We start from the raw sequence: 18770 nt of genomic DNA, 5'->3' as shown, positions 1-18770 counted from the left end.
CTTTAATATATCGGATAACGTGCCTTACTAAATTATTAATATGTATACCACTGAGAACTTCCGTAAATTTGTGGGTCTATTTACTAAGCCGTGGATGGAGATAAAATGAACGGAGATAAAGTACCAATCAGCTCCTAACTGTAATTTTTCAAACACAGCTGGTGCATGGCATTTAGGAGCTGATTGGCTGGAACTTGGTTCACTTGATCTCCAGCCAAGGCTTAGTAAATAGACCCCTAAATGCACAAGGGCACATGAAAAGGGGCAGACTATTGCTATAAACTGTCCTATTAGAAATGGTGATAGCACTGGTCTTTGGCTATAATATGAATTCTGCACATTCAGCTCCATATAAACTTGGGTGAGGTGTAAAAGGGACAACCTATCATAAGACATCCTTCCCATGAGTCCTGGGGTGCCTTGGGACACTTGCAGGGGTGTCTCAGGTTGATGGTCCAGCACCACATAAAATGTTTTATGGTCAATGTAATGTAAATATGTGAACAAACAGAAGTGCAAACCATTCCACTAATACATAACTGAACCCAAGGATGACAGGTAAGCACAATTTACTTCACTTTACTATTTTACTGGATTTTTTTCTGAATTTCTCAATAACAAACTTAAACTTAGGGGTGCCGTGAAAACAATGCTGATACTGTAGGGCGCAGTGATTCAAAAGAGTTTGGGAACCACTGCTGTAGAGTATTGGATTACCCTCAGATGTGTAATATCTGCAGTTGACAATACAAAGTATCTTATAATACAAAAGTTACTACAGTGTCCTTCGTGACCAAAAAGGAACAATGGTACAAACTATCATATATTATGTTTTTCTTATACAAAACAAATTGGAGGTAACTTGAAGGCTCAGAGTGGTTACTGCTTAAATTGTTTCAGTTCGTGTCAGAAGAAGTGTAAATGTACAATACACTGCAACAGCGTGTGAGAATACAAACCAGATCCTGTTCTTGGTTTACCATTTTTCAAGATATATAACTTCTGTGAATGTAGAAAGACACATGTAGGGAGGAAATGTGAATTACCACTGAAAACACAAACCTGTAAACCGCCACTGTCTGTTCTGAATATCTTTAGCTTCGACTCTCATAATAGTTGTGAATAACAGTTTTTTGCTGCCTGCTATTACAGTCAGACAGGTTTATATAACAATACTTAAACTTGTTGGTAACTGGCTCTGCCATTCCAGTACAATAGATAACAGTGCAGAGAACAATAGCGTCTATCAATCATCCAGCAGGTATAGTGGAAAACAATATTAGAACCGATGTAAAGTTTATTGTCCGTAACATAATAATTATTTAAAAAAGACTTAACATGAATGAGCTGTTTGATAACTTAATATTAGTTGCATTTTATTTCAAAAGGATAATTTCCCCTCTTTGTTACAATAATCCTCTACCAAATAATGGAAACAATGCAAGATGCTGGAATGCAGACACGAAGCATGTCACCACAGGCTGATGTCTATGGTGATACCGACAGTCTCCTATCCTCATGGACAATGTTAGGATGTGTATCAGACCCCTTGGCTTTGTAGGCATTGCATATATAACAGAAACAGTACCAAAGTGTATCTGTAGAACATGGACTGGTGTGTGTATCATGCATAATAGTTCATGTGACCCAACATTTGCTAATGTCATGTCAGTTCCCTCTCTGGAAGAAGATGCTTTTTGTGATAAGTGAATATAATGTTTTAATTAGTGTGTTTTCCTACTTACACTAACCACCTTCCACGATCCCTGGGTACTGTGCAATCGGATTAGAAGTGTCAAAGTTCTCAAAATTTACAGTTCTTAAAATTAACGCATTAAACAAAAACTTTTCTGTGACCCAGAGAACAAGACCGTCAGTTGTGGCGATAATCGATGCGTCGCCAAAGCTTGAACTCGGAAATTCTTGAATGAAGAACCTGATAAAAGTATGGAATCTTATTTGTAGTCATGGAGATGAATAGTTAAGCCTCCTGCAGGACCTTGGAGACCTGTGTTAGTGTATACATGCCAGATTCCGATGATTGGGAGGGTGATAAGGATAGCAGAATTTTAAACCACAGCAAGTAGAAATGACAGAAGGAAGAGTGGGAGGCTGTATTGTCATGCAGTCAGCACCAGGATCCTAGAAGACAATACACCGGCAAATTTCTTCCACCCAGACAGATGTTGCGCAGAGAAGTTCTGCCCATACTGAAATAGACCTGATCAATAAAGTGAATGTGTGCTTCCTCTGTAGTATTCTCTATTACACAGCTCTCCTTTATGTCTCAAAATACTTGTAGATCTGAGACACATATTGCATCACACTCTGCCAGTCTGGACGATCTGTGAACATCAACTCATTGAGCTCCTGGAAGATTAAAAAATAAATATTATGTTAAAAAATCAAGATATGAGAATAAGAGCTGCACAATAAATGTCACTGTCAGGCAACAAAGGAAGTCAATTATGAAAAGAGTTTGACAAGTTACTGGGAAGAATAAGTGGTGGCACGCATTACAGCCAACAGGCCCAATCTGGCAGTTTGACAATTCTGGTATTTGCCAAAAGGGATGGGTGTAACACAGAATATCAATGTGGTAGCCTGGGCAACAGAACGTTCATAAAATTAACTCTTCAGCGTCCACTATCAAGCTACAACATTCATAAAACAATGCTGTGTCATAAACACTGACCTCTATACACATGGCCCCTCCATTTACTGTACAGAATTAATGGCAGCACCAACAGACACGATTGGGAACTACCTAAAGGAATGATGCAGTCTGCTGTGATATAACTGTGCTGAGCAAAGGCACACACATATTATATATATATATATATATATATATATATCCCGACCCATAAAAATCCTGCGTTCGCCCCTGGGTGACAAGTGTTTTGTTTTTAACTTTCAGAAATGTACTTCCCTTCCCCTCTCCTGCCCTGCACTGGGACTGTCAGACACTGTGGTTCTATGGACTTCCATAATAACTGGACAGAAATGTAGCATATGCACTACAAGTTGGCTATTTTATTGAATGTGGTGGCTTCAGACTATTATAGATATAGCAAATACAATGCCATTATGTACAGTAAGTTAAACCAGGAGGCAAGGAAGACACCTTTTAGACAATTTAATAAAGAGCTGCCCAGCATTTAATAATCAGAAAAAAAATGTGGGTTCGAGAAACTATTTACTAAGACAGGAAGATAAAAATGAATAATAGTTGAGTAGTTTTTTTTTTTTTTTAGAGTAACGTAAAATATTATTCAAACAAATAAAAAGATTATTAAACAGCGTTTCCAGAAAATTATATAAGGTTATCTTATAATGCTCAGCTCATCTAGATAGCAGCAATGGAAAGGGAGTGTATATATGGTGCATTGTACGATTGTCCCAGCCTTTTACCTAACTTTCACAGATGGAGGAAGGATCTGGCCACCCAGAAGTCACATTGTATTCTATATTTTGTTTGTTTTTACTTGTAATTCTGTTTATTTTAAGCTAACATGCCTGTTGATATGTTATTACAAAGTGGTGTTTCTTTCTTTGAGTTCATGTATTGTTTTAATTTACTGCTGAGTTAAATGGAAATGTACAAACCTTTTGAATACTTTGGAAGGCCGGTGTCTTGAGTTATTTTGTAGGTTTTCTGTTACGACATATCATCTCTCAAAAAATAATAGAGAATAGAAATCCTACCAGGAAAAAATTACCACTGAAAGCAAAAATGTGCACCTGAGCTCTGCATGTGGTGTATGATATATGGCAGTGATGGGCAACAGGCGCCACTCTAAAGGGCCCCATACACAGTGCGATATGAACCTTGCGATGCACTGGCCAATCCAACGGCCAACATATCGGGCGGTCCCCACACACAGAGCGATCTGTCGCCTGACCGCCCGATATCACGGGAGCGTGCACTAGCCGATATCATAGCCACACACAGAACGATATAGCAGCGATATCGTTCCAATCCGTCTGATTAGCTGCTATATCGCACAGTGTATGGGGGCCTTTAAGCCTTTTCTTGACGCCCCCAACTCCTTTAGCTTTGTTGTCTTATTTGTTTTTTTATAGCTTGGAAGGATTGTATAAAAGATACAAGATTATTATTTTTCCTTTTGGCCCCTAGATGCCCCTTCCCACTTCCTGTACAGCTTCTGTCAGTGGCTGTTCTGCTTTAATTGATTGCAGAATGAGATATAACATGTCTCCGACACTCTTCCTACCACAGCCAGACTAGCCATCTGGCAATTCGGGCAAATGACAGAATGGTTAGATGGTCTGATGGGCCTGTCTGGCAGTCTGGAGGCCTGGCAGATCAGTTCCACCTCTACGCACTTCGCACAACGAAGACGCTAAGCCAGGGGAACGAGGGAAGGGGATTTGGGTGATGCTTGGCCATGTCCCCCCATGATGCACGGTCATGCCCCCTTTTCCATGTGCCTGCGCCCCGTCCCAGTTCGTCCCTGCTTCCTATATTAACTTAAATGTGGCAAAAGACAGTGAGAGAGGAACATTCTTCCTCTTGATCACCTACTCTTTTTATAGTCAGCCACCATGCTCTCTCCTGTCAGCAGAAATAGAGAGGTCAGGCAGTTAGTTTCTGTTGGTTAGTGGGAATTTTAATTTAGTTTTTGACCGACTGAGTTTGAGGTGGTAAAAGAACTTCTAAGATGAAGTGGCACAAAGACATTTAGTAAAGAAGGCCAACATAGATAATGAGATATCCCGAAGTATAAATAAATTTGGGTACTCAAAGCAAAAAGATGATGCTAAAACCCAAATTAGCTTATTAGCTTTCCAAGATAATTGGTATAATGTAGAGAGAAAAGAGCAGATTACCTATGACTGACTCCTGCCTTAATCCAACTGATAGAGTACACAGGGAATAAGTGGACCTAGAGAGGCGAATACTAAAAAAGTGATTTGAGAAGTAGGAGGAGAACCAAGATCACACAGTGTCCTGAAGATTTAGGGAATGTAGTGTTTGTATGAGAAGAGAGTGATCAACAGTGTAAAATGAAATAGAGAATTCCAAGAGAATTAAAAGTGAGTAATGTCCTTTAGATTTAGCAGTGACTGAAGAGGGTCCAATAGTTTGCGTGAGGAATGAAAGCATACGATGTGAATGTTGGCAAGCTCTATACAATGTCTGCTTTACTGACTTCATTTCACGAAGTACAGTATACAAGTAATATCACTTTTGTAGAGGATCCCGAAGACAAAGAATTACAGTAGTTTTAGTAGACAGAGAGTCAAGAGTAGGAGGTTCTATGACTGTTGGATTTTAGCACGCTGTTGTTGAAGTAGAATGGAATAGGTGTACGTCATATTTTCAGATCTCAGAGATTGTGAATTTTATTTTGGTTTTAGTAACAGTTTTAGTGCAAATTACCTTTTCTTGTATAGTATGATTTGTGAAGGTACAAACAGAATGGGGACTGTACAGACCCCAGATGCTGAGATTTTGGAGATCATCAGTTGATGTTTCAGAGAACATCTGAGATGTTCTGACCCCAGTCGCTGATGTTTCAGAGATCTATTAAGTATTTGACGCTCTCACTATTTGGAGCTTATTTTTTTTATCTCCATTTGCGGAGCCTGTGCATTCTCCAGAAATTTAGTTTCCAGCTTCATGGCAGGAACTAGTTCCTTGTCCAAGTGCAGCTCTTCTGAGGGAACCAGAGCAAAGAGACTGCCTGGAGGAGTTTTATTGAAAGTTGGGTAGGTGGTAATCCTGATTTTATTTTCCTTCTGATCATGTAAAGCTAATAAAGCCCACAACTTCATGGTGCAGTCTAGACTCCAATCAATAAAGGCCAGTGGGGTATTTTTATCCACTAGTATGAGTCCTTTCTTCTGCCTAGTGGGCTCTAAGGTACCATATACAAATTATAGGGTGGAGAAATCTCTTGTACAGACCTGTATCTGATGTTTGTGTGGCCTCTGCTACAGGTTCACAGGATATCCCTGAATGCAACAGGGATAGCTCCAATGTCAAATGGACTGAAAGCCAATAGTCTGCTTGTGGAAGATTCAAACCAGCATTACTTTTCTTCTGATGAATTCCAGCAGAATGATCACTAATCGAGGTCAGCAAGGAGCAGGGAAACACCCATGGACCAATGGTGGTAGTCAGGCCACTTCTGTGAGTACCAGCAGTCATGGCCACCACTAGAATACCTCTAACACTCAGGAAGCCACTGATTGCTGGCCTTCCCAATTAGAATCCTTAACAGAACCCAACAGGGCTCGGCATAACACTTCTCTTAGGTGTTACCACTAACCTCACCCATCAGTCAGACACTATAAGAACCTGTTCAGTGCACTCCTCCGGTGCCAGAGTATCTATTGTGTTCTACATAGGTGTTCCTACTCCAGAACTAAACTTTCCAGTATAGTGTTCTTCCACTGTTGTTTAAATTCCGGTATTTGGTTTCCTCAACACAGCTCCAAAACATCGTTGTCGCCATTGCATATGACGGGCTGCTCCCACAGTGCCAGCATCTAAGTGTATGTTGTTACATGCTACTCGCTGTACAAGCAGTGCCTCAGGAACCGCCCTTACCCTTGGGGTCGTGCTGCTCTGTCTTGGCGGGGGTCCCGGCCTGGGGGCTCTCAAGAGTGTGCTGTTGACGGGTCTCCAATAGTGGTGGTCTCGGGGCTCCAGACATAGTCGCTGCTGTGGCGGGCCTGGCCAGCTGACGGGCTTCCGACGTGGTGTTGTTCTCCAGGGGCTCGGAGTCCGACAGGGTTCGCTTCAGCTTCGGACACTGGGCGCCGCCATATTGGGCCTGGTCAGCTGACCACTAGTCTCCAATGACAAACAGGCCGGTGTCCACCTGACTGCATCAGCCAATCCCTGTGAGACTCAGGGTATAACTATCCTGCCCTAACAGCATTCTGTGTCTGAGCTTCCTAGCAGATACATGTACTAGTCTCTACTCCTGGCTTGTTGTCTTAGGCTCATTGCCGACTACCACTCCAGCTCCAGTCTCTACTCCAAGTCCGGTTCCACTCCGACTCCAGTCTCTATTCCAAGTACGATCCCACTCCGGCTCCAGTTTGTGCTCCATGTCTGGTCGCAATCCGGCTTCAGTGTATACTTCCCAGTCCGGTCCGACTCAGGCTCCAGTGTATACGCCAAGTCCGATCTCAATCTGGCTCCAGTGTATGCTCCAAATACAGTCCCTCTCCGGCTCCAAGTCCTATCCTACTCTGGCCCCTGTGTATATTATTTCTAGTCGGAGTTCAACTCCAGTATTTTACTACAGTACTAGTCCAGTGTTTACTTCATGCACCTTCTTAGTAATGCTGCATATGTTAATTATGATTACCTCTATGAGGAGGAGTTATATACGACCATCTCTACTCCAAACCTCCCGTACCATCTGTGAGCAGGTATCTGGCTCGGGCAATCCAGAATCCCCAGCCCTGACACAGTGCCAACACCTCCGTATACCATATTACATGCTACGCGCTGTATAAACAGTAGCAACACATTTTTGTACCTTGCGGTGCACTACCAAAATCCCACACTATGTGTACTCAGCTGTACCTTAGGAATTCGTGCCTACTGTGTTAAACACCTCAGGGTTTTCTGTGGCTACCACAGCACGGATTATCGCAGCTATACCTTTTTCGATATGTTCCCCCATAGAAGCAAATTTCCAAAGCTTCTTCTAAAGATCTATGTTTAAAATACAAAAATTGTGCAGGAATATGCTTTAGGATAAGTGGAAGACCCTAATATTGCATTGATATACAGGATATAGCAGGTGTTCAAATGAGATATTTCCTGATTGTTTGGATGACAAGCCACACCCCAAATTAAATCTCTCTCAATATAGTAAATATATAGGTAAGAGCTGTCCATTTGCCCACCTGTAAGCTCAGGGGTCAGTTATATTTTGTGTAGACCATAGATACCTCAGGCAATTAAATATTATGACATACAATAAATATATATTGAACACAATTTAGCATATATTTATTGTAAAAAAAACAAATAAAAACCATTAAGAACAAGTGATACAATTTAGACATGAGTTGTACCTCAGTGATAAGCTGCATTCCCAAATTTCAATTGGGCTCATAGTGGTTGCTTCCAATTTGTACGACAATGATAGACTGTATTCCTAGAGATTGGTTGAGCTCACATAATTGTTGCTTCCATTGTAGGTGATCAGAATACTAGGGGTCTATGTACTATGCCTTGGTAAAATATAAAGTGGATTGAAATAAAGTACCAATCACCTCGTAAAAGTCACTTTACTGCTGTGTTTGAAAAATGGCAGTTAAGATCTGATTGGTTGGTACTTTTTCTTCATCCACAGCTTAGTACAAAGACCACTAAGTATTATATAGCAGGTTTCTTTATTGAGTTGATAAAACCAAAACAAAAAAACAAACTAGTAACTAAGCTATGGAGAATACGGATTGAAACTATGTACTCACATCTACGGGCTTACGGGAAATGAAGCCACCAGTCAGTAAACACAATTATACTGTATTATAATTCTATGTAGGTAATTAATGGCAAATGTGCAAATAATGTTCTCACATGATATACAGGTATTTAACTACACATATATGGTGTTATATCAATAGAGACGAGGTAGTTTCCTGTAATCTTAGGAGGCCTTAGCTCTTCTCATGTATTACCAATTTATCATCGATTGTTCAGGTGAAAATCAGGTCCTGGAATGTAGCATACAAATTGAACATCTCAGAAAGAAACTTAGGGCCTAATTCAATTAGTTCTGATAATGCGAAAACTTAAACGATGTTAAGATTTCACACACTTTGGGACTTTTTGTGCGATCATTTTGCGTTTTTTTGCCTATGCGTGCTCCTGCATAATCCAACTCCGAAAGCCGTGATGCGGCATTCTGCCGAAAACGGACCATTGTGTAACCAGTGAATAGTTGAGCAGAAAATGGAAAGATCTGTCTGTACCCCAAAAAAAGGCAAACTGAGATAAGAAAACAATAGAAGAGAAGTTTATTAGTGGCCCTAATAAAAGAATTTGGGGTTCTTAAATTGTGTCAAATGACTGTTATAGGCATTTTGCTATAACGGGAAACACCTGTATGCTTTAATGAAAGCCTCCCAACTTGGCCAACAAGTCAAAAGTCTCCAAAGCAAGGCCAACTAGTCACATTTCCTGTTGTTTAGTTTACATTTTTTATTTTTTTTTGCACATGTTACTTGATCTTCATCAAACAATTTCTTATAATATTATAAAATTAGGCAGCATAGAGGGGCATGGGAAAATGCAAAACTAAGAGAATACATTATTTGTACAGGTAGAAACATTTCTGTACTCACCAGACTTGCTTTAATTCCTATACTTTCAGCTGCTTGAAATGCCAACATTAGATTTCTCTTCTGCAAAACACAACATAAGTTAATGAAGAGAGAAGACAGTTTTCAAGCTTGATTCCAAAAGTAATAGAACAAGACGGGGTAATTACAGACAGACATAGGCCCATATTCAATATGTTTCGCACCGGCGATAGTTTTTCGCCTACCGGACTTTTTGCCTATATCGCGCGTTTTGCAGGCTAAAAAGTATCACACGCGTCCCCGCTTATCTCCGTATTCAATTTGAAAGGATGCGAAAACGGGACCTGGTGAAACTTAAACAAGCGAAAAGTACTGTCAGATTTGGGAAAATCAGCCTTACACCCCCCAAAAGATGCTCTGAGATGGGGGATCACTATAGATACCTCCGAATAGGCCTGCTGAAGGTTTTTGGTGTACTTAAATGTTCTGAATAGGTTGTAATTAGCGTCTTTGCATAAGTGTTGAAGAATAGCATTTAGCTGTTCTTTGAGGCGAAAATAACAAGTCCCAGCAAATTTGGGGTACTTGAAAATGGGGGGTAGCATATTTAAAAGTTGCTAAAGTGATTATAAAAATTAGAGAAAAATGCACCTGCCGCAAACAACTGCAATCAAAAAAACACCTGGGGCATACTTGGGGACCCCCCTTTGAGTCTATTTCGCTAGTTTTTAACTTTGTCCCCAACTTTGTTTTTTTTGCCCCCAAACGGTTTACCTTTGGGAGACTATCTTAAGGCTGCACGGGGGTTCCCACAGCATTGCACCCCAAAACCACAATTCTACACTTTTTTCCGCTTGCTATTCATTGGCGAAACTTTACCGCCGGGTCCATTGCATTGACTTTCCGCCTAGGCGAAAAGTCTTTGAAATTGAAAACGGCGTAAAGTTTTCGCCTGCCGAAATGACGTCACCCGCGAGACTTTTTGCCTCAAATTGAATACGGCCCATAGAGGTAAGAGGGCTCTGCTTGCAAGCCCTCGCTTACATTCTATGGGTATAAATCAGTTCCTTCCTGGACTTGCATATACTGCATTACAGAGAATTTTTATAGTCTACATGATTTTCTTTAACGTGAACTACTAGTCTAAATTCCATTAACAGAATTGTAACATTGAACGAAGAAAGCACTTACATAAAAATACAGAAATGTGCAATAAATAAACACCAAAATAATGTCCTTCTCATAAAGTTAGAGAGATTTTAGGTTTTTTTTTTATTATTTTATTGGAAACCACAAAAAGTATATATTATATATATATATATATATATATATTATTCCAAAGGAAGCACTCACCAGTTAGATGTAGCAAAAAAGATGATTTATTCCAACAGCAAAAAAGTTAGATTGCATAGCGCCGTTTCGGTCAAATCCAGACCTTTTTCAAGCCAGCATCACATGTCAATGATAGCAACCATCAAATACATGAACATTGTACAGCCACAGCTCAAAGAACTGTCTTACCTTACTAGTGCAGCACCATAAATACCCGCACAGCAACTGCCATCATACCACAGCTGAAGAGGCGCTAGCGGTGGTATGAGGGCTGTTGTGCGTTCCAGAGCGTGGAACGCAAGCAAGCGCTGCCAGGGATTCAGCAGGACATGGAGGAAGTGAAATCACTTCCTGGACAGCGCCTCTTCAGCTGTGGTATGATGGTAGTTGCTGTGCGTTCCAGAGTGTGGAACGCAAGCTAGTGCTGCTAGGGTTACAGCGCGGCATGGAGGAAGTGAGATCACTTCCGGTGCGCGCGCTCTGCACATGGGGAAGATGCCGCTGGTGAGACTAATTGGTGTGATTACGGCGGGTATTTATGGTGCTGCACTAGTAAGGTAAGACAGTTCTTTGAGCTGTGGCTGTACAATGTTCATGTATTTGATGGTTGCTATCGTTGACATGTGATGCTGGCTTGAAAAAGGTCTGGATTTGACCGAAACGTCGCTATGCAATCTAACTTTTTTGCTGTTGGAATAAATCATCTTTTTTGCTACATCTAACTGGTGAGTGCTTCCTTTGGAATAATATTTTTGCCTGCTATCTGGGAAACGGACTGGTGTGGCTGGAACGCACCCCTATGCTGGAGACTTATGTTGATGTGAGTGCAGGACTTGGAGAAAATTATATATATATAGATATATATCAGAACATGTGATGTGTACAAGTGGCGGTATTTACAAAACCCATAATTCACCACTGTGTTTCTAAAACAAAAGTAACCAATTCTGATTGTGGATTAGATTCTGGAGCTGATCAGTACTTTCTTCATTAATTACGCTACTTTCATTAATACATCAGAAGGATGATTATACCAGCTGCATTATAAAGGGTTTTTTGTAATTTACATCAACACTAATAGTGAATGCATTTGTTGCTCTCAAAGCAAATGTTACAAAAAGTGTTCTTGCGATTGTGGCCGGGTTGGGTGTAAGGGTATCTAATTTATGCCTTATATAAACTGGGGTATATACTACTGGTGCAGAGCTGGAGATATGCCTGACTCCACATATGGATATAAATATGCTATTTATACAATATATGCATGAAAGTTTGCCTAAGTCCCTTTATTCCACATTTTTCTTATATGTGTTTTATCCAGTCGTAATCCTAGTGAATTTATAGGACGCAATCTCATGTCTCACTGATGTCCGTCTCCACTGTGTGTAGACAAAATGCATTAGTGATGTCACGAAGTGAATAGAAAGTCTGAATTATTATGAATGTTCGTTTATTCTATAATATGTACATGTAGGAGACAGTCACTAACTTTTTATGCAATGTTTAGATAATGATCAAATACATGTCTGCCATCACACCGACCTATTTACAGCACATTAGCATGCGAGGCAGTGTGATGTGAACTATGTCATTTTACTGTGAGCTATTAGGATATATTGTATTAATGCTCATTCAAATTGACAGGCCACCTGAGTCTCTGGTCACTGGCAGCTGTAAAGCAGGGAGTAGAGTAGGGACAGAAGAATACTTTTTCTCATCCCCCTCCTATCACCACTCCTCTTATGCTACCAGACACCAGGGTGACCAGAGAGCTGGGGGAAAGGAACATAAGGCTCATACACACTAGACAATGTGCTGTATGAATGATATTGGTGAAATATTTCTCTTGAACTTTCTGTAGTACAGGGCAAATGATATTGGGTGTACACACTGATAGATATCTTTAAAAGATTTATTTCAGTGAAGTCATCCTGCAACATCTCGGAACAGGTAATTCATGACGATATCGTCAGATTGGCCTGCATGTACGGACGACCAAAGACATCGTTAACTCCTCGTGGGAGCGAGCATCATCTGTCGTTCACTGCATACACACTGAACCATATGAATGATATATCATTGAACGATATCGTTATCGTCCAATATCGTTCATAAAAATCATCTAGTGTGTATGCGGTTTTAGGGTTCTAGAGGGCAGGTGAGAACCTCGTCTATGCTGCCTAAGATGAGGTTCACTTCAGAGGACAGACCTGCACACCAATGGGTGTATTTGTGCCATGTATAACCCACTGTCAGTGGTGTAGCCATCTTTTAACATACTGTAAGGAAGAGCAAAGATGGAAAAACGTCAAATATCAACAGCTAACTATATTATATGCTTTAAAATTAAATCAATTTACAGTACACTCAGCATCACAGAGCCGGCCAACCAATAAGTACAGCATCACAGTGCTGGCCATACAATACACTCAGCATCACAGAGCCGTCCAACCAGTACACACAGCATCACAGTGCTGGCCATACAGTGCATACAGTGTCACAGAGCCAGCCAACCAGTACACACAGCATCACAGTGCTGGCCATACAGTGCATACAGCGTCACAGAGCCAGCCAACCAGTACACACAGCATCACAGTGCTGGCCATACAGTACACTCAGCATCACAGAGCCGGCCAACCAATACACACCGCATCACAGTGCTGGCCATACAGTACACACAGCATCACAGTGCTGGCCATACAGTACACTCAGCATCACAGAGCCGGCCAACCAGCAGGGCCGGTTCTCCCGTTACACATGGTACGCAGCTGCGTAAGGCGCCACATAGTGAAGGGCGCCTCAGCTGCATACCATGCGGGCCGCGGTGCAGACTGTGTCTCTGTGACACAGCTGCACCGCGTATGTAGCGCTGACCGGATGGAGTTCGGTCAGCGCTACACAGCACAAACATACAGCCGCCGGCGCCGGAATACTACTTATGACACTACAGGGGGTAATACTACTGGGGGGCGCTACAAGGGGGGATTACTACTTATGACACTACAGGGGGAAATACTACTGGGGGGCGCTACAAGGGGGGATTACTAGGGGGGAATACTACTGGGGACACTACAGGGGGGAATACTACTGGGGATACTACAGGGGGTAATACTACTGGGGGGCACTACAAGGGGGGATTACTAGGGAGGGAATACTACTGGGGACACTACAGGGGGTAATACTACTGGGGGGCACTACAAGGGGAAATTACTAGGGGGGAATACTACTGGGGATACTACAGGAGGTAATACTACTGGGGGCACTTCAAGGGGGGAATACTACTGGGGACATTACAGGGGGTAATACTACTGGGGACACTACAGGGGGTAATACTACTGGGGACACTACAGGGGTAATACTACTGGGGGCACTACAGGGGGTAATACTACTGGGGACACTACAGGGGGTAATACAACTGGAGGCACTACAGGGGGGGAATACTACTGGGGGCACTACAAGGGGGGATTACTACTGGGGGCACTACAATGGGGGGATTACTACTGGGGGCACTACAAGGGGGGGATTACTACTAGGGGCACTACAAGGGGGGGGGGCACTACTGGGGGCACTATATAAAGGGCACTGCATAGTGGGTACCACTACTGGGGGCACTGCATAGGGGGACTACTACTGGGGGCACTATATAAGGGGAATACTACTGGGGGCACAAGGGGCACTGCACAGGGGGGACCACTACCGATGGCACTGTAAAAGGGGCACTGCATAGGGGGGCGCCAAAAAATATACTTGCTTACCAAAAAATTTTGGCTAGGGCCGGCCCTGCCAACCAGTACACACAGCATCACAGTGCTGGCCATACAGTGCATACAGCGTCACAGAGCCAGCCAACCAGTACACACAGCATCACAGTGCTGGCCATACAGTACACACAGCATCACAGTGCTGGCCATACAGTGCATACACCATCACAGAGCCAGCCAAATAACACACACAGCATCACAGTGCTGGCCATAGAGTGCATACAGCATCACAGTACTGGCCATACAGTGCATACACCATCACAGAGCCAGCCAACTAGTACACACAGCATCACAGTGCTGGCCATACAATGCATACAGCATCACAGAGCCGGCCAACCAGTACACACAGCATCACAGTGCCGGCCATACAGTACACACAGCATCACGGTGCTGGCCATACAGTACACTCAGCATCACAGTGCTGGCCACACAGTAGACACAGCATCACAGTGCTGGCCATACAATGCATACAGCATCACAGAGCCGGCCAACCAGTACACACAGCATCACAGTGCTGGCCACACAGTAGACACATTATCACAGTGCTGGCCATACAGTGCATACAGCATCACAGTGCTGGCCATACAGTGCATACAGCATCACAGAGCCGGCCAACCAGTACAAGCAACATCACAGTGCTGGCCATACAGTGCATACAGCATCACAGAGCCGGCCAAACACTACACACAGCATCACAGTGCTGGCCATACAGTACACTCAGCATTGCAGAGCCGGCCAACCAGTACACACAGCATCACAGTGCGGGCCATACAGTATCGCAGTGCTGGCCATACAGTACCACAGAGCCGGTCAACCAGTACACTCAGCATCACAGTGCTAGCCATATCGTGCATACAGCATCACAGTGCTGGCCATACAGTGCATACAGCATCACAGAGCCGGCCAACCAGTACAGATAGCATCATAGTGCTGGCCATACAAAGCATACAGCATCACAGAGCCAGCTAACTAGTACACACAGCATCACAGTTCTGGCCGTACAGTGAATACAGCAAGAAAGAGCTGGCCGACCAGTACACACATCATCACAGTGCTGGCCATACAGTGCATACAGCATCACAGAGCCGGCCAACCAGTACACACAGCATCACAGTGCTGGCCATACAGTACACACAGCATCACAGTGCTGGCCATACAGTACACACAGCATCATAGTGCTGGCCATACAGTGCATACAGCATCACAGAGCAAGCCAACTAGTACACACAGCATCACAGTTCTGGCCATACAGTGCATACAGCATCACAGAGCTGGCCAACCAGTACACACATCATCACAGTGCTGGCCATACAGTGCATACAGCATCACAGAGGGGGGCCAACCAGTACACACAGCATCACAGTGCTGGCCATACAGTGCATACAGCATCACAGAGCCGGCCAACCAGTACACTCAGCATCACAGAGCCGGCCATACAGTACTCTCATCATCACAGTTGCGGCCATACAGTACACTCAGCATCACAGTTGCGGCCATACAGTACACTCAGCATCACAGTGCTGGCCATACAGTATACACAGCATCACAGTGCTGGCCATGCAGTACACACAGCATCACAGTGCTGGCCATACAGTACACACAGCATCACAGTGCTGGCCATGCAGTACACATAGCATCACAGTGCTGGCCATACAGTACACACAGCATCACAACAACTCAAATTAATATAATCAATGTGTTACAGTACAGTGTATGTCATACTTATAGTATTACACCAATATTTAAACTATTCTACTTGCCATCAGACCACCACACATGCCTCTTAACCACTTAACTGACTGTTTTTTTCCTAACAAAACTGGTCAGAAATTATAAAAAAATGTTTATTTAATATAGTTTAAAATTATTTTTTTTAAATATATTTAAATATTTTATTGAAAACAAAATATGCCTAAGGGGTGTCTAGCACCACCCTGTGTCCATAGGCCCTAATTATAAAATAACTTCCCACCCCCTACTGTCAATAGACCCCCCTAGTGGTAATAAATCCTAATAGTTCCCCGACAACCCCTTAGTAGTAAAAAAAAAATCTGTTTTCTAAACTAACCCCCCCTGTAAAAAGCCTATTTTTTTTTTTTAAAATCCTCCTCCTCCTATCCTACACTGTGCCTTTTTTAGTTATTATTTTACCCCCCAGTGTCATATTGCTTTATTGTATCCCTTCCTTATCCCTATCCCTTCCTTACCCCCACTGATACTGGTTACCCCCCTCCCCCACATGCAAAGCGTAGCAGAGCATGTGTCAGGGGGTTGATGATCAGTCCCCCATGCTGCAGCTGATCTCTGCACTTGCAGAGATCAGCCAAAGAGTGATGCCCTGGGGTGGCTCAGCTGGGCTGGTTTGGGGGTGTCCTGCGCTCTGGATTTCAATCCCAGTATGTTAGGAACCTACCCTCAGAGGTTACCTGGGTGCGGTGGGTAGGCCCATAACCATGATTATGCCAAAACCTCTTTTATTATTTGCAAAATTCTAATGTTGGAGTTGTGCATCTGTAATTCTTTTTTGTGCGTTTGCAACAATAGTCTCCACAGGTAGCACCTCCTATTATATATATTTTCAGGGTGTGCAGTCTAGGGCCCCCTTTCCAGGATTCCAAACACAACAGTAACAGGTTGCTAAAACACACATACAAATATTGGAATGTTTAGTGTGTCACGGTCCTGCTGCTGTTAGAGGGTGATAATCTGCAAACATATAATATATCATTGAGTCATTCTATGCAAAATTATATCATTGAGTCATACTATGCAAAATGAAATTGTGTAAACATTTCTCATTTATCTGCTCCTTTGTCACTTGTATTCAAAAATGCTTTAATGAATAAATGGACTTTGCTGAGTGATTATGATCGTCAGCAGGGAGGAAAAACCATGGCAGTGAATTGCATTTAGGAAGAGCAATAACAAAATAAAAATAATTTTCCAATATCCATGTCACTCCAATCAGTGTAATGGAATATTGCTAGGGACTCTAAGTAAATGCAATCACATAAATGGATTGTGTGGTACTAGTCAGGTTTTCTTGTTCTACTTTGATGTTCTTTGACAGCACAACACTTTCACAGTTCTGTAACGTGGGAATCAGGCGATCTGTGAAAAAGATACTGTGGCTTCCAGGAATCCGTCATTATTTCAGCTGAAAAAGGCTGGTCTCCCAGCACCATGGCACTGTGTTTATTGTATACTAGGCTGAGAGAAATTATAGCCCTGCTGTAATTGGAAAGATCATAACCTAGTGATCCCAGTGTATAATATAAGTTCGAATATAGGTGCATGGCTTTCTCATTATTTACTCTACTTCCTTTGATAAGTGCCATAAACATAAAACATCCTGGCGCCTGTGAGGTCAAAGTTAGATGTGCAGAAAAAAAGTATGTTTTGTGGTTTTAATCTTGAAAAATAACAGACGTGGGTTTATTATAACGTGTGGAAATAACGATCATATATTGCAAAAAAGAAAAGATGCAACTGGTTCAAATAAACTATTTAGCATCAGTGTACATATAGGATGTAAGAAATTCTGCTTTAATGGGGTTCTCCTGGCACTTATAGCTGATGAACATAGTAACGTGTCAGCCCATTTTAATAGCAGTAATGGTACAGGGTGTTTAACGTGGGAGGCCCCAAGTCACCCCCCACCGCAGACACAATATACAAGTTAAGCAAACATAATTGTGTCCAGTTGGTGCCAATCATGTGAGAAATATTGATGCCATATTGCATTTAAACATGCGTCTATCAATATCAGTATTTTTGTAACTGTAACAGTCTTGTTTGTATATGGTGTCTGTGGTGGACGGCAGCTCCGGACCTCCTACAAGTGAAACACCCAGTATAAGGTGCAATCACAGTAAAGTACCTTATAATTAATTATAGCTAATGGGAGTACGGGGACCTCAGATCTGTATATATAATGGTTGATGCTTACAGAGATAGTGGCAGTAATGCACTTCAGTAATTCGGTGAGTTTGGGTAATATCGAATATGAAAATATGGTAAGTTAGAAGTGGAGCTACAATCGATAAAGGCCTTCAAATCTTTTAGTATACAGTACTAGTGTGTTTCAAACTAAAATGTCAATCATAATAGAGAGAGTAAAATACATAATACATTTTTAGTAAAGGGCAATTGAACCAAAAATTCTAATTTGGAACAATTAATGCAGAAATGTAGCCTAATGATATCAGAAAGCATATACATGTCATGTCATATGTGCTGGCAGATTATTCTATATCAGCACCGTTTTAATCACAGAGATGTGGAATGTCTTTAGTGGTATTTTATGATGGAAGTGAAAAACAATTTAATTCTTAAATATCAAAATCCCTCTGCCCAACTGTGGGGTTTGCATGCCAGGAT

General features: G+C 42.2%; 1 protein-coding gene across 5 annotated transcripts in view; it reads right to left on the bottom strand.

The window, feature by feature from the left end:
- Positions 1 to 1238: 1238 nt before the first annotated feature.
- Positions 1239 to 18770, bottom strand: part of SPECC1 (sperm antigen with calponin homology and coiled-coil domains 1) — a 560436-nt gene continuing 542904 nt past the window's right edge. For 2 of the 5 annotated variants that reach the window (XM_088453631.1, XM_088453630.1), the window contains exons 14-15: positions 9340 to 9399; positions 1239 to 2370 (exon numbers count right to left, since the gene is read on the bottom strand). In XM_088453631.1, coding sequence (XP_088309757.1) covers positions 2281 to 2370; positions 9340 to 9399 — 150 coding nt within the window. In that variant the 3' untranslated portion in view covers positions 1239 to 2280. The remainder of the gene's footprint in view (positions 2371 to 9339; positions 9400 to 18770) is intronic. The other 3 variants (XM_088453634.1, XM_088453635.1, XM_088453633.1) reach the window with 2 other exon arrangements.

This window comes from Taudactylus pleione, unplaced genomic scaffold (genome assembly GCF_031769625.1).
Source record: "Taudactylus pleione unplaced genomic scaffold, aTauple2 ptg000585l, whole genome shotgun sequence".
NCBI classification, from domain to species: Eukaryota; Metazoa; Chordata; class Amphibia; order Anura; family Myobatrachidae; genus Taudactylus; species Taudactylus pleione.
This window is presented reverse-complemented; position numbering and strand designations above follow the sequence as displayed.